Source organism: Conger conger, chromosome 12 (assembly GCF_963514075.1).
Source record: "Conger conger chromosome 12, fConCon1.1, whole genome shotgun sequence".
Lineage (NCBI taxonomy): Eukaryota > Metazoa > Chordata > Actinopteri > Anguilliformes > Congridae > Conger > Conger conger.
Window position 1 is genome coordinate 35,951,750 of NC_083771.1, and position 17,133 is coordinate 35,968,882.

A 17,133-nucleotide genomic window follows, 5' to 3' on the forward strand; every position below is an offset into this window, starting at 1 on the left:
TTGAATAGTAGCAGGTGTATTTGCTCATATTATTCTGAGCCAATGTTTTTTTAATAATTGGCAAATGCATCAGAAATAATATCCTTTATAAAGCATGCAATGTATTAAAACAGACTTTTGTGTTCACAGACACAAGGAAACATTTATAATTAACTTGGGTCTATGCCCTGTATGCAGATTAATTCATGTTTGATTAATGCCTGCAGCTCAATCCATTGTCTGCCGAAAGGTTAGCAAAAAGCCATGGGATCTCTCTGAAAACGTCCTTCTCTCCCTGAATTACAGAGGGAAGTGCGCAGAGCTTTTGACATGTGGCATTAGTGATGCCCACTCACGAATGTTAACTCTGAATCATTAATGTAAAGTGTCCACATTTTAACCAGAAGAACATTTTTTACTTTAGAGACTTTAGAGAAATTCCATTGACTTAAAGTTGTAAAATCACAGTCTCTAACTGGCATGAATACATTAATGAGATGCTTTGGTCCAAACAAACTGAAGAGTATGAGAATACTTCAGCTACCCACTCCTTGGCAAATGAAAAAGCATACGCTTTTCGATGGTGCTGTTTTTCTGTTTACACAAATTAGTACATATGGTGCAGTGAAAAAACTATTGAAAAAATAAATAGAATAATAAATTTAAAAATGTGTTTTGTGCTCACCTTTGTTTAATATTACATTTTGTCTAAAGATCTGAAACCATTCAGTGTGACAAATAATAGAGGAAATCAGGAAGGGGACAAATACATACACCTGTGTTGGATTTTAAAGTGCTACGGGCTAAACAATTGAGTTTTTTCAACATTCAACATGCTTTTTCCCCAAGCAAAATTGGCACAGAAACAAAACTGTTGGAACGTGTAGTGTCCAGTAAATGGATCATCAGTTCACTTCCAATAAATGCCGAACATTAGAAACCAACCAATTGCTTGAAGAATTATCTTGAGCCATTCGGACATTTATTACATTAGCTTGTGGTCCACTATGTATTGCATTTGTGGTTTTGTGACTCTCCATTACATTTGTGGACATTTATTTCATTTGAGACCCCTACAAGCTTTCTGGTGCAAAATGGCTGCAGCCATCACTCAGACCGGTCCCACACATTAGGATAGGGTGAGGTGAGGTGAGGTTGAGGTGAGCGTCCCCCTTCATCGTGAAGCTCTTACAATCATGAGATGAAAGGCTTCATATAAACGCTGCCTATCTGTCACACGTGGTGACACACCCGAGAGGACAGAGGAGCTGGACAGTTATTCCACCTACTGTGGAAAGAAGCACTTATTTTAAAAGCCTGGACTGATTCACAACGTAGTCCGAGTGTGGGCCCACTTAACCAGGAGGAGAGGTCTGCGGATTGCCCCGCTTCTTCCCACAGACCGCGCCCTTGCCACACCATCCATCAGACAACCCCCATACTCCCTTCAACGCCAGTTCTCTTCTAGACATTCTCACTGTGTTATAAATGATCAGTTCGCAATCTAAGCATCGTAGGAGAAAAGTGACTGTTCCACTTCCAAGTCAAGACTGTCATTAACCAAATGCCAGACATCACATCCGTCTTCAGAGATCACATCACAGGCTTGGCATAAGAATCCTAAGCGCCTATAGTGAGAAGAAATGTCTGATCAGATGCGGTAGCAAATCATTTATAACAACAATCTAAAATCACACCTGGAGAGTGAAGTGTGGGTTGTGATGAGTTTTACCATGGCCCTCAGAGTCGGTTCATTTTGGAACGTTCTCTTTTGCTGAAGATCAGTTGTTGCTGGAAGAATTCAGCGCAATTAAATGCCATTTGAAGCATTAAGTGATTTCAAATAATAGCCTCAAGCGTTCAAGGAGAATACTGGGTGAAATATACTATGTCTGTATTACTGCAATACTACAGTTTGCAAAACTGTAATAGATATTCTGCAATACTAGTAGATACCATGTCTATACTATTGCAACATTTTTTGCAGTTAACCTTCCCATTATGCCTAAATAAATGTAGTGGTCACCAACAAATTTATTTTTTTCAGTGTTGCAAGAAAACAATAAGATAACCATATTAATCCAAGTTGAAAATAATAGATATTACTATTACCATATTGTTTTTAGCTGTTATCACGCCTATTTTATTCCTGTAGAAACTATATTCGTGAGAGCTAAAAAATTGGTAAAGGATACAACTGAAAAAGGATTATGAAAGGATTATTTTCAGGGCATTTCCTCTTTACTCCTACAATCTGTCCTTTCACGATTAATGTCTTGAAGCCAAGCTTCCAACCTATTTTTGATCAAAGAAAACATAAGAACCTCAGCCTTTCTGATGTGTTGGGGGCAATACATAAGTAACAAAGAAATGTATTTAAAGCAGTCCGTGTGTGTCCACAGTACCAACAGAAATTAAGCTCTACATTGATGGTAGTTTTCAGCAATATCATACTGCCACCCAGTGGACAGTCACAAAATATCATTTTTAATTCTATTACATTATATATTTATTGTTATTGCAGCTATTTATGAGTAACCATAAGAATTACAAATATTAAGGTCATGTACACATCATCTGCAGTGTTATACATGTATATTAAAAAAAAAAACAATATCACAACTGCTCCATGTACAATCCAAAACATCTTTTTGCATTTAAAATGTTTACACGTTAGGCACATTTGAATTGAAATTCAAAAAGATGCAGGGTATGTAGGACGCCAGTGCATCAAGTATCCTGCAAACGCAGAATAAATGATCAAATGCAATGCTCTGTGCTCATAGATCTTCAGAACAAATGTAGCACACTGATTTTATATCTGAAGATGAAGCTGAGCAAAGCATTAGCAACCTTCAATATGCAGTGTTTCATTAAAAAGTTTCAAAAGACATCTTACACAAGCAATATCTTTTGTTCCAAAAATATAGCCTTCTGGAAACGAGTAACAAATTAAATTAGCAATACTTCTTAGAAGATATACAGTACATTACAATCCAATACAGTCAGTGGAAAGAAAAAGCAATACAATATTCTTTCTACCTATTTTTACAGGTTAGTTACAATGTTATCATAAAAATATCAACTGTTACCTGAAACCAGCTGTATATCATCATTGACATCAATTTTGGTGAATGCATAATCTTTGCATAAACTCTAAGCAACAAGAATGGAATAATACACCATATTCTATGCTCACGTCATTATAAGATGTGCTAATATCTACAGGCAAACTGCCTTTGGTGAACATGGGAATGGCTTGCTGAACAACAGGGTAAAGTACGGTATTTGAAACACAAGCACCAAATTTACAATGCCTCAAGACCAGTATTCAATATTCCTAACAGGCAGCATTACACCTGGGCATACTGGTAGCCCTGTGACATTGGCACACTATGCTTTAGAACTGGGCACGCTTTTTTTGGGATGCAAGATACCACAACATCTGACATATATCACAAATGGAAAGGCTTCACCAGAAAGGGAGGGGATTCAAATGTAATACAGCTCCCAACGGTCAATCCTTTTTTCAGTGAAAAACAGCCATCCTGTGGCAGCAGGAAGCCATCCCCAACCAGCCTCAATGCATCACTTCTGACAATCCGGTCCATTGCTTTTGGAAGCGTTCTGGGTCAAACACATCCGCACATGTAGGTGCAGGAGGACAGCCAGCACAGAGAACTAGCTGCTATGAAAACTATGTTATTAAACAATAAAGATTAAATTCATTAAGAATTGCCCTAAAAGGTGGAGACTGTGATGCTTCTTCTAGTTTGCTTGCGTTTGCACATGCTTTAACGTTGTAACGGGTTGGGTGACTCATGGAAGCGATCGCTTAGATCTCTTATGACAATATCAACTTCTTGTGGGGAAACTAATCTGTAGTATTTCATGTCTGTGCAAAGTAAAAAGCAAACCTAACGAGCTCAACTGAAATCAAAAGCATTCAAAGCTGAGGTAGCTGGTAACATACTCGGTTAGACAGGGCTATAATAGGATGGCTACAAAACAGTGAAAAGTGAGGTCACCATTTAGATGTGGTCACTGCCACCTTAAAAATACTAACCATTAAAATAATGGATAAAATAAATAAAAGTATGTATTGTTTTCTCAAATAAAACAAATTCAACAAAAAATAAATAAGTATAAGAAGCACATCAAATACATACATATATATAAATATATAAGAGAGAGACTCAGTGAGCACTTTATTAAGTGTTTATTAGATTTATTGGTCTTCTGCTGCTGTAGCCTATCCACTTGGAGGTGCGTTGTGTGTTCAGAGATGCTCTTCTGCATACCACTGTTGTAATGTGTGGTTATTTGCATTACTGTCACCTTCCTGTCAGCTTTGACCAGTCTGACCCTTCTCCTGACATCCCTCGTTAACAACGCATTAAGAATGGTCAGACTGGTCGAAGCTGACAGGAAGGTGACAGTAATGCAAAAAACCACACTTTACAACAGTGGTATGCAGGACAGCAACTCTGAATACACAACACATCATAAGTCTAAGTGGATAGGCTACAGCAGTAGAAGTAAAAAAATAAAAAATAAGTCTAATAAAAACCTAATAAAGTGCTAACTGAGTGTATAATATATAAATATACATACAATTTATGATAATTTATATTTGCTATAATATATTACAAGATAATATAGTACAGAAAAAATAATCACACAGTAATTGCTGTGGGACACCGAGTAACAAAGGTTGTGTTGAAAGTATATAATAATGCATAGAATTGAGCATTTAGTAAACATCTATACGTTCACCTCGAACTGTTAAATGCTACTTGCTTCCCAATAACACTCAGAAAAAGCACACAAACCAGCAAATGAATGGCTTCCTGTGATGTGTCAGTGACAACACCAATAATGATGCAGCTATGCTAGCAGTAACGTGTACAGTAGTTCTGCTTTAAGGTCTATTGCCCTTGAAGATTACACAGGTGAGCAATGTTTCCAATATACATCTGAAATAATACAAAATACACAAGATAACTGCTCACTGGAAATGTCTTGTAGGCTTCTTAAGCCAGTAAAAGGACATCAATTTCACTTCAGAAAATTTTATAAAGTAAGTTAACTAATATATTTTCTGCCTATTTGTAATACAGCCTGCCGCAATGTTTTATTAAATAAACAGAGTTAATTTAGAGACAATAAAAACATTTAAAACGCATGTATTTCACATAGAATCTTCTTCTTTCCATATTGGCAGCTCGATTGTTACACAGCAGATGTTAACCGATTCACAATACTATTGAAACAAACCAAGCCCAGAACTCGCAACTCTGTCCCCAGTCTCCGATTCATACGGAGAACAGAATACTAATAATACTCCACACTGATAATAACGCAATTAAACGCTTCTGTACAAGTTGCAAAAAACTAAGTAAAAGACAGGTTTGACAAACACTTCCCGGTAAGGACCTGCTCATTCTCACTGGAGATGGGAAGACGCTGGGGCCCTCTCGGCTCGGGCCCTCGGGGCTGCGGGGCCCCTGGGGGTCACACGCTGCTGTCCTGCAGCAGAGGTTCGATGTCCTCATCGCTGCCGGGCAGGGGGGTGCTGCACTGCCCGCCGGCGGCCCCCGCACTGGCGCTGTGCTTGCGGGCGTGGCAGGTCTTCAGCGCCCCGCTCTGCTGCTCCGGGATGAAGAAGGCCACGACAAACGCCAGGAGAACCGCACACGCTCCGAACAGGAAGGGCGGGCCGGGGATCACGGGCTTCTGCAGGGGGAGAGAGAAAGAGAGAGAGCGCTAAACGCACTGCGGCTCGCCCCCGGGTGTACCACGTCAGACTGAAGACACCAGCACCACGCCTGTTCTGTAATGCACTGCATAATGGAGTTCCACAGACCTGCTGTGACCACATCCTCAATAGGGCCCGCACTTGTTCGTCCTATTATTATTAGGTGCATTTAGATCTACTATCAAGTCAATACCGGGCATTGTTAAAGACTCAAACTACCCAGCCTTGATATTCCCACTGGTTTCATTAGATTGTTTGTTTTTCCAAGTGTACATTGAAGGACCTGCTGTAAAACGGAGCATTTAGCGTACCTCGTCACTGGGGCTGAGCAAAGGGGACGTCTTGTCTCCCTGGACGGGGTCGATGGGCTTCAGCTCCACGTTGAAGAGGAAGAAGATGAACCCATACAGAGCCGGGCCCAGTCCATTGCACAAACCCCGTATTCCTGTTATCATCCCCTGGACCACTCCTGGACGGGAGCAGAATACGCAAACACTGGTTTCCACAATAATGAACTGGTTTACACCTGCTTAGGCCATAACCAAATAAATATGACAGAGAAAAATGATGGCGAAACAGTTTCAAAATGAGTGATAAAACATAGGACAATAAAATTCAGGTTCTGTGTGCAATGGTAGCCACAAGATGGCAATATCACCAAAGGTGAGTTATTTTTATTATTATTTAAAGGAGGGGAAGTTCATGTACACCGTTATCTGCACAACCAGAACTCCTATGACAACACAGTCTGAAAATGTATCCAAATACACTAGCTCTACAAGAGTTTTTTACACAATAGTCCTTAATGTAGGTCCAAACTAGAAAGAATATGGTCCATGCAGCAAACATAAAACGTCTGCCTTGCATGCGTTACACAGGTTTTGTGAGCTCAGTAAGCAGAAAATTCTTACTGGCCTTTGCCCCACTGACCGATTCAAGTGAATGGACCAGTCAGAAACTCAGATTACAACTCTGAACACACAAAAATGCTTGTAGTGTATGAATGGTGACCTCACGGATAAAGGACTCGATAAACTCACAATGCTGGGTAAACACTGCTGAGAGACAGATCGACAGGTAACCGTGGCACACAGCCCGGCTATCCACTCTGCCCCCTGCACACAGATATCCACAGCAGGCAGACTGAATAAAGTGGATTCTGTATGTTCGCCCCTGAGATCTTCCTGTAATTGCAACTGGGATACCAGTGCAGGTCATTCCCATCTCCTCTGTGTAATTCCCTTGTTAGCAGTTAAAGTGCTATAAACAGTATCATCAAAGCTCAGATATATGCAGTTGATGCATTGTAAAATGTTCCAAAAATACTAGTCTAGAATATTGCAATGTTTATTTGACAGTATTATTTCAATGTTTGAAATTCCACATGTATTTGGAGCACTCTCATTGATAAAACAAAAATATTATATAGATCATACTCATCTGGTATAACACATGCCCAATAAAAAAAAAACTAACATAAGGTTACACATTTCAGCCCCAGGCGAAGCACTACTGTCATACCCTTACACAAGGTACTATTTTTGAGCTGGTACAAGGGACTATATGCTGTAGTATCAATGGAAAATCTTTGTAAAAAAAAAGTATTATTGTCACGACGACAACATAACGGATATAAACAAATAGCTTCAACGTAAGGACAGGTATACGGGAGTTTTATCTTTACACCAGGCCCTCTGGATGACTTTCAGAAACGCCTGCAGTATATAGTCAGTAACTGGGCAGCAAAGACACCGAGAGGTAAGCTTCTTTCCAAGTGCTCCACATATCCAAGGCTTACCGTTAGCTGAATTATTAAATTAACCCTGCACTGGGGAATCTGGGATTAAGGCGCTGGGTCGTGTGTGACGCTGGGTCGTGTGTGACGCTGGGTCATGTGTGACGCTGGGTCGTGTGTGACGCTGGGTCGTGTGTGGCGCTGGGTCGTGTGTGGCGCTGGGTCGTGTGTGACGCTGGGTCGTGTGTGACGCTGGGTCGTGTGTGACGCTGGGTCATGTGTGACGCTGGGTCGTGTGTGAAAGCTGGGTCGTGTGTGACGCTGGGTCGTGTGTGATTGGGTCGTGTGTGACGCTGGGTCGTGTGTGACGCTGGGTCGTGCGTGACACAGCCGGTCTGTGTTTCAGGGCAGAGTCTTACCCTGCTGATCAGGCTCTGCACTGCGGGACACCAGGGCGCTCACGGCAGGGAAGGTGATGCTGGACATGGCTGCCACCGCACCCGCTGCCCACATCATCCTGAAAGACAACGCCAACAGCCACGCCTGTTACCCCATACTCAGTGTAGCTCAGTGTAGACCAGACCCTGCTGCATTTATCCCACCCTCCACAGCTCAGTGTAGACCAGGTCCTGCTGTGTTTACCCCACCTTCTAAAGCTCAGTGTAGACCAGGTCCTGCTGTGTTTACCCCACCTTCTAAAGCTCAGTGTAGACCAGGTCCTGCTGTGTTTACCCCACCTTCTAAAGCTCAGTGTAGACCAGGTCCTGCTGTGTTTACCCCACCTTCTAAAGCTCAGTGTAGACCAGGTCCTGCTGTGTTTACCCCTGCTGTGTTTACCCCACCTTCTAAAGCTCAGTGTAGACCAGGTCCTGCTGTGTTTACCCCACCTTCTAAAGCTCAGTGTAGACCAGGTCCTGCTGTGTTTACCCCACCCTCTACAGCTCAGTGTAGACCAGGTCCTGCTGCGTTTACCCTAACCTCTACAGCTCAGTGTAACCTGTATGTGCACCCTCAGTAAATAGAAGTACATTGTGCACGACAAGAAAAATATGATTTTAAATGGAAGTAAGACGTGTATTACAGCTGGGGGCTACAAGAAATATGCAAGAGAATATACAGTGATCATGGTTTTTACTGCTCAGATCATAGTGCCTCCATTTTGTTATTTTTGTCGATAATTCACAGATTGGTTCTACAGCATCCGCTGGATGCTTAAAGGCTGACTTGGACACATAAGTGCAAAGAGCACACCAGATAGCCATTGGCATTTTGACAAACAACTGTGACCTTTTACACTCAGAGAGCCTGTCAGTGCTGTCTAAGTGTTCTCTCCCTGCGTGCAGAACAGCACTGTGCTAAAGTGGACAAATCTCAAGTAGAAATCAAAACATTACACACTCGCCAGTTTACTCCAGTTTTACAATAATATTAACACACTAAAAACCTCTTCAGCACAAATATTCTCAATACATGCTTTATATGTGTATTTGTGCTCACTGACATCTCCCACCTTTCCAACAACCTTAATAATCATAAAAGAATAAATGTGTAATACAGCACAATCATACTTCTATTAACCATAATATTTAACCAATAATAATCCAAATGGTAGAATCAAATTGGCAAATCCAATCTCATGTAAAAATATGAAATTAGAAAATAAGGGAAAACATGGTATTTGTAAGCAGTTTTGTAATGGGGGTTTTTATCATCCTTATGCTGACCCCAGCTTCCATTTGTTCATACTACATGTGATGTGATTCCCTCCCATTCCCTCCCAAAAACAACTCAACTCTGTCCATCACGGTGACATATGAGGCTGAGCAGGGCATCACTAGACTTAAACTAAGGCACCAAAACTGCTCCCCCGTAACAACAAAGGGAAGGAAAATGTACAGAATTAATGAATCACTATGACCAATGAGGTATTATCTGTAGAAAACACATTAATGCATAAGTATGCAATTCCATATCATTACCCTTACATACAACCTCCTCTAACAAAAACACACAAGCATAAAAACCATTCCACTGTCTTCGGACAGCCCAATAACCTGCTGCAATGCATTCTGGGTTTCCACTTCTTACACAGCTGCTCTCCGCGCTGGAAAAAAGGCTGACATTTTATTTTCTCTCGAGGCCTTTGGCCCGCACATCGTGTGCCGGGGAGAGGAGACTCCAAGGTGAGTGCTTACCACGGTTCCGATCCGAAGCCGTACCAGGCCAGCTGGAGCATCTGAAAACCCAGTCCAAGCAGGACTGTGTTCTTATTCCCAATCGACCTCATTAAAACGCTGAGGAACACCGTCTGCCAGGAGAGGAAAAGAGCTGCCTTAGAGCCACCTCACACTAAGCCAGAGAGGCTGTCAAAGCGCACAGGCTCTGGTCACGTTTTCATCTGTGCGCTACATGTGTCACTGGGCCACCGCATTAGCCTGAAGCGAGACTTGCTGCGCGGGGCAGAAATCAGCTAAGTCTGACAAAAATGATGAATACGCACAACTGAAAATTGCAATGAACTTCAGCGGCCTGAGCTGCATCGATTACTAGGTGAAGAGGACAGCGGCGAGGGCAGTGGCTGGAACATGGGTACGCACCTGAGCCAGGATGGAAAGGATCCCCACCACCGCTATGAACGCGGCAATGGCCGTGGATGAGAAGTTAATGACCTGAAACAGAAGAACACCGCAGCGCGTTATGTGCATGGCGCTACGGCTGGGATTCAAGCAGCCGGGCTGAACGACGGCCTGTCAGTGGGGCGACCGGGGAGCCCGCGGCACAAAGCACACAACAGGCCTCTGAAAAGCACAGCGCAGAACCCGTTTCAAATACCACAGCAGCTGGCTGCCTCAAACCAATCTGCTCTGCACAATTCTGCACACTGCGATGCTATTCAAAACACTCTGTGAAGCATTGCACAGACGTTATGACTGCATTATGTATTTGCATACAGCAGGGCATATTATGTATTCGACTGCTGAACATGGACATCATTTGGCTAAGGTACCCTTCGGCTGCATTGTGCCTAATTTGGCTCAACCAGATGTAGGCCTACTCAAATTGGTCTCTCAAACAATGTTTGAAACATATTTTTATGTTTTTCCAACCGTAGAGTGTATGGTTATAGGTGTGAGTTAATATAAGAAGAACATTTAAAGGATAAGGATGCAAAGGATAAAGTTAAATTGAATCTCAAGAAAGTGCTGAGTTGATCATTCTTTCCTGCAGGGGCAGATAACCCAGAAAAGGCATTGGAAGTGTGTGGAACCTCCACATAGCCAGATGGTTACAGATCTGTGTTAACCAAAATCATAAAATATGAAAATACCATGTTACAAGCAACAGCAGATATTTTAGTTTGCACCTGTTTTTATTGCACCAAGGATTCTGCAGGGCTGGGAATGTTTTGTCCCAGCGTTAAAGTTAATGACGGATGACAGAGCGCTTGAGACTACTCTGCATTTTTAAATGTGTTGCAGGCCAACTGCTGCACTCACAATGTAAACATGTATAATAGGAAAGAAGGAACTAAACATACAGCAATGCAGCATTCCTATCACAGAAGGAACAGCGCCAAGTCTTTAACACAGAGTGTGATGGATGAGTCCCAAACATCAAAAAGTGTAATGAGTGGGAGAAATGAGATTTCCAAGATCACTGATAAGGAAAGATTACCTGTCGTAGATACAGGAAGAAGCTTGAGTATTGGCCAGCCTCTGGCAAATAGGAGAGGAACACTGTGATACAGATGAGCAGCACCGTGCTGTCCTTCCCCACTTTCCTCAAGGACTGCAGGAACAGAGAGAAAATGAAGGCATATTCCCACCGGAGAGAATTAACTGCTCAATCTCCACTGACAATATTGTTAAAAAATGCAAGATTAATAGAATTCCACCCAGATCCAATAATTAGGTGAGCATTTAAAATCCATACATCACCTGTGACAGAAGAATGTGCTTTGTGCAGTACATGTGAGTGACCAGAGGGGGCAGCCTGTGCCCTGTACTGTGAGAGTGATGATGATGTGCGAAGGTTTAGCTGAAGGCAGCTTTTCAAATCCAAGCCTTCACTGGCTCAGTAGGTAAGGCCACTCGCCATTAATGCAGGCTGAGCCTGAAAGCCCAGCCCGGACTATGCCATTAGCCAGGTATGACTTGGATTCTGGAGTGGTGTGACAGAAGTGGCTTCGTTCTGCAGGGATCAATTTGGCCTGGTTTCCTCCGGTTAATGCTGCACTAAAGCTCCCAAGCTATTTAGAGGGGGCAAACTGGATACTGGATGTCTATCTACATTAATTAGCAGTCAAACTTTTTTCTTAAAAATCTAGGAAGAATAATTACTGCAGAAAATGGTAAAATGTAAAAAAGTCCCATGGGTGGTAACAGGACAAAAAAACTATAATTGCGACCCAAGCACTCACGGTAAAGGGGTCGGCTTGCTCCCAGGAAATGGGCGCGCCCCACGATGTTAGCCTCATCTTCTCCGGAAGCGATTCGGGCACGGCCAGCAGGATGAAGCAGATATCAACCAGCGCGATAATGGTGGCCACCAACACCACCACGTTGTCTCCGTAGTTAGTGGAGAGGTAGGCTCCTATAGCGGGACTCGTTACCAAGCTTCCGGCGAACGTTGCAGAAACCTGAAGCCAAGTGCAAGAGCTTCATACCGCAGACCAGGCCAAATGTGCGCTCACACACCGAACATACGCATACTATCATATTACCGTCACACAAGCGTGCTGGCATTTCCATGTCGTGTCACCATGGAGAAGGCTAAAATTTGCAATTCATAAATACATGAGCAAGCAGGAAGAAGTGTTTAGGAAATTAAGGCTCTTACCAACCCATATGCTGTGCTTCTCTCGTGTTCCTCAGTTACATCAGCTACATATGCAAATATTACTGAGAAAGTGACAGAGAATATTCCGGATACAGATATCATAGCAAAATACCACCTAGGGAGATGAGGATGAAACTGTTTCAGAATACATTCAGAAAACTAAAATCATATTAGCAAAATATGGCAGACAATTTCCTGAAGGGCCTTGACTAGCACAAATCCATTTCTACAAAATTGACTCATAAAATGTTCACTGAGCAGGAACATCATTGCTTAAATGAATAGATAAAACAAGCTTTAAAGGGCACATATCTCAAAGCTGTTTCATAGCCTTTTTCTGTAGTTCAAGCAGCTATTGTGAATTAGTTGGCAGTATTATAATCAAGAGACTGCCAAGGCATGATCAGTCCAGAAAAAAAAAAAGTCATTCCCTCACATCCCTAAAATTAAATTGCAAATAAAATGCCCACATCTATCTTTCTGTCACAGTGAGGTTAATAGCCCGAAGCGAAACCCTTCACGGATGCTACACGAAGGACAAAAGACATTCAAGTGGCGCTAGCACCTCTTACCAGGGACTTATCCTCATTAGAGGAATGGGAGCACAGGTGAAAAACACAGTGACTAGCAGGAAGGACTTCCTGCCCCACACATCCGACAGAGCTCCAATTAGAGGGGCACTCATGAAAGAGAGCAGGCCCTGTCAGAGGACAGAAATAATTGACACCTCCAATGATGATGCACAACTGATATATAGAAACACCAAGACTCACACAAGTGGCATAATGAAACACTGCATGCTGAATGAGGGTTCAAGCAATATGACATATTCAAGCAATTTCTTCCCACACCTCTACTGGAAGTAAACCATGTGTTTCAAGGTTACACTGCATTCATACTTTGTTGCGTGCATCATATCATACTGACAAACATTCTTGGGTTTTTTCAGAATGATATTTTGGCTAACTATCATAAGCATTAGGCTACTGTTTATGAATGGTTTAGACTTTTTTTTCAGGTAAAAAGAAATACACATACAGTAGGCCTAGCTCAGCTTTTATTTGGATAAACTGCTATAATTAAATCAAAATGTATATAGTGGGCTCCAGAATTATTGGCACCCTTGATAAATATGCAAAAAAGTGGTGTCATCTAAAAAATACAGTAACCGACATAAGCTGTATTTTCCAGTATGCATACAGCATGATTAATGATTCAACGGAATCAACCAAAGGCTTACATTTTTCAAATAAACAATTTATTTCCCCCAAAAACAGGTTCCACAGCTATTGACAGCCCTGGTTTAATACTGTGTTGTTTCCTATCGTTGATGATAGTTCGAGAACACATTTGAAGGGATCTTTGACCATTCCTCCATGCAGAGCAAGACAACTGACCCCCCAATTGCTCCCAATGAGCTGGTAGGTGCAGTGCCGACCAATGATATGTTGCCGTTGGTGTGTGAGTGTGTGAATGGTGGAATGAGAGGCATTATTTGTAAAGTACATTGGATAAAAGTATTATATAAAGGCACTTAGAAACATTACAGAAACCTGTCTACAAAAAACAACAATCTGGTGATGCACTTCCAATATCCTTTCATTCATGCCAGTTTTGTGGCCAGCAGAATCTCTTACCTTTACACCCTGAATGAGACCATTCATTAAAAACGTATGTTGAGGAAACGTTTCATGTAGAACCTAAACAGAAAAAGAGCTCATTAATTCACAATATCATATTTTGGAAAGCTGTTTTCAAAGGGTTCTGCTTTATCTTCACAAAGTTAAAAAAGCTTTAATTTTCTGTCCTCTACATTTTTATACATATTATTGGAGAAAGGAGTGTTGTGGCTCAGCTATCCAAAACACCAGTGCTAAGCAACGCAGTGCCATCTCTGCTTTAAACCTTTAGCACTGAGCTACATATTCGCTGATCTTTCCAACAAACCCCAAAGGGTCCCAAGCAACAAATGTTCATCCACACATTACAGTTTATGCAAAATATATCCCTGATGAAAAAGTTCTAAAAGAAATAGGCTACACATGGCTTAGATAAGAGCTTCAACAGTTGCTTCACTCTAAATGTTTAGCCGTCATAAATGGTGTCACAAATGGGACTTACAGTCAGCATTGGAGTTGTGAGCAAACCCCAGGCAAAGAATTCCAAAAAAATGACCACCACAGCATGGATCACCCTGGCATTGCCAATACTCTGCTGCAAGGAAAATGGAAAAGGAGAAAGAGATTAAATTACTTCCCAAACCACTGGACTAACCACGTTGCTACATCGGCAAATAAGGTGGTTAATGTATGCAAGTGTCCTGCCAACCACTAACCAACACATTGCCAGGACCACAAAGTTATTGGACAGAAAACCCAACTAAAATAACAGCCTGTTTCCAACATTTTGTTGTTGTTGCAAGGCGTTATCTATTACAAGCAATCACAAGATTATACTTCAAACCTTTATGCTTTAAAGAAGAGTTTATGATTTTGATGAAAAGCCAGCAAATTAATTTCCATACTGCTGCATGACTGCAGCTAGATGTAAAATTACAAACCAAAAATGCTATCTGAGAAAACAGAAAGCCGGAAGAAAACAGAAAGCCGGAAGATTAGTGGATAAGGAGTCAACATAATTCATTTGAATGAATAACTTTGAACTGTTCTCACAGATTGATTTTGAGAACTCGTCAAACAGGCAATAGGTACATGTAGGGGGAAAACCCACCCCTGAGTTAACTTTTGAGAACATCAATGGGCAGTGCACGAAGACACTCCCCCAGAAAAGAGGTTTCACAATTATTGGCACCCCTGGTTTAATACTTTGTGCAAACACCCCTGGCAAAGATGACAGCCATGGGTCTGTTCCTGCCGGACAATCTACCTACGACCATGTCTCAGCTTCCTAGCAGAGCATTAATGAATGGTTGTGATGGTAAGCCATTTGGAAGTTGCTGTGTGATCACATAAAACCACATCCACACTTTTACTTTCCCTACCCATCCTTCCAGGAAATGATGCATGGTACCCATCTCACAAGCACAATAAAGGCTTGTTTAACAGCCATTAAAAATGCAAACAAATGCTTAAGACATGTGGGAATCATGTACAAATTGCCTAGTAATAATGTACACAGTAGTATTCCTTGATCCATATGATGCTAATTAACAAAGACCAACAGAAAACTACAAAAAAATAATCTGAATAAAATAACATTTTAATATTAGTCCATGTATGAATTAAAATTGGGTTAAAAATAACCTTCAGTGTAACACAGCTACTTTTAGTACCACTCAAAATGCTTAGCTGATGTTCAGTTGTCCAAGGTGTTCCATAAAATGTTAATGTATTGTTAGTTAACATTTTTTGGAACTGGTTGGATAACTGAACATTGAGCATGGAATGATATGCCATTTAATTCAACAAGGAGCTTGATCTGTGAACTGATCAGATATCCTAGCGAAGTTGACTGTTTTCAGATATTTCACCTGTCACGGATCTGTCAGGGAAACAATTCCTACCTTGGCAGCAGACTATTACCTACATAACTAGCTAGCTACCTTGTGGCGAAAAACATAAGGAAATTGTTTCTTCACATACAGCCAGCACTTAGCTAGCTAGCAAGCAAGCTGGATTTCTAGCAGTATAGATACATTACATTACACATTTTTACAAAATGTTCCGGGTTAAATAACGTTAGTGCTATTTATCAGTAAATCTAGGTGTGTTGGCCAACTAGCTAGTTACCTAACATGCATAGTCTCGATTACGTTATAGCTATATTAGCTACCGTATACAACGCCAAAACTAGAGCTAGCTGCGTTAGTTTCGCAAAAATGACTAGAGCTAGCTAGGTAACTAGCTCTATTTAAATCCTTTGACACCTGCCGGTGTTGCTGCCTAGTCCTTTATTGTTGTTATTCCGATCTCGTTGAATATTAATAGACTGTAAAGTGTATCAAATAAATCACATGTTAGCTTGGCATATAGCTAGTTAAGTTCGCAAAAATAAATGACGCACGGATAAGAAATGTGTATTCGCTAGCTATCATCAGTCCAGATAGATGGCTACACCAGTGATGTCTACAGCTACGTTAAGGCAGCGAATAGGCTAGAGCTAGCTATCAGTTTCTTGGTTAGCCAGGTAGCTCGCTTTCAAGCGGACTGGCTAACGTTACTCCTGCCAAGCCACCAAAGTAGCTAGTCCTGTGTTGGTATTCGCACAGCGATTTTTCGTTCGCCATCCCTACGGCTATGCTGTATCGAACAACCCCGCTAGCTAGCAACCTGTCCTTTCCAGATATCTCGCATGTAGCGCTAGCCGTATTTGGCTAGGAAAAGTGCTCACTTACAGTGCTCCCATCTTTCATTACTATTTTTCTGACCAACATAATGCGGTTGGTCTCTTTATTATTTTTATCCTGGGACATCTCCTCACATCTTGCCGGAGTTATATAAAATCCATGCTGCGTAGATATCTTGGGTGCACCCGCTTCTTCCAGGTTGCCTTTTGGTTTTGTCTTTATTATAACGTTACCAGGCTTATCTAGCTAGCTAGATATTGTATCTTGATTGAGTAGTTACGTCGACACTAACGTTACTGCTAGCTACTACTGTGCCGTATGGATTCCGGTCTCTTCATAGATTAATGTATGAGCGCACTCTGGGTATGATGATAAGGTGGCACAAGCGCTGACTTAGGATCAGTTTCCGTTTTTCGTATAAGATGGCTGTGCGCGCATATCGTTGTCTTAACTGATCTTGAATCAGCATGTACGGAAGCTTTATTCCCAGGCCCTCTTCCGGGGTCATGTCTCAAA

The 17,133-nt window shown here is 41.6% G+C and overlaps 1 protein-coding gene across 2 annotated transcripts; it reads right to left on the reverse strand.

The window, feature by feature from the left end:
• Window positions 1-4,458: 4,458 nt before the first annotated feature.
• mfsd14ba (major facilitator superfamily domain containing 14Ba) lies at window positions 4,459-16,958 on the reverse strand. Of its 2 annotated transcripts, none has more exons than XM_061262923.1 (12): window positions 16,752-16,958; window positions 14,433-14,525; window positions 13,949-14,011; window positions 12,884-13,011; window positions 12,312-12,426; window positions 11,893-12,111; window positions 11,148-11,261; window positions 10,070-10,141; window positions 9,668-9,780; window positions 7,892-7,989; window positions 6,049-6,206; window positions 4,459-5,715 (listed from the first exon to the last, which is right to left on the reverse strand). In XM_061262923.1, the coding sequence occupies exons 2-12, from the start codon at window positions 14,439-14,441 to the stop codon at window positions 5,494-5,496; spliced, it is 1,311 nt and encodes a 436-aa protein (XP_061118907.1). In that variant the 5' UTR covers window positions 14,442-14,525; window positions 16,752-16,958; the 3' UTR covers window positions 4,459-5,493. The 2 variants fall into 2 exon arrangements, with proteins under 2 accessions (XP_061118907.1, XP_061118905.1); XM_061262921.1 differs by having other exon boundaries at window positions 16,666-16,958.
• Window positions 16,959-17,133: the final 175 nt, after the last annotated feature.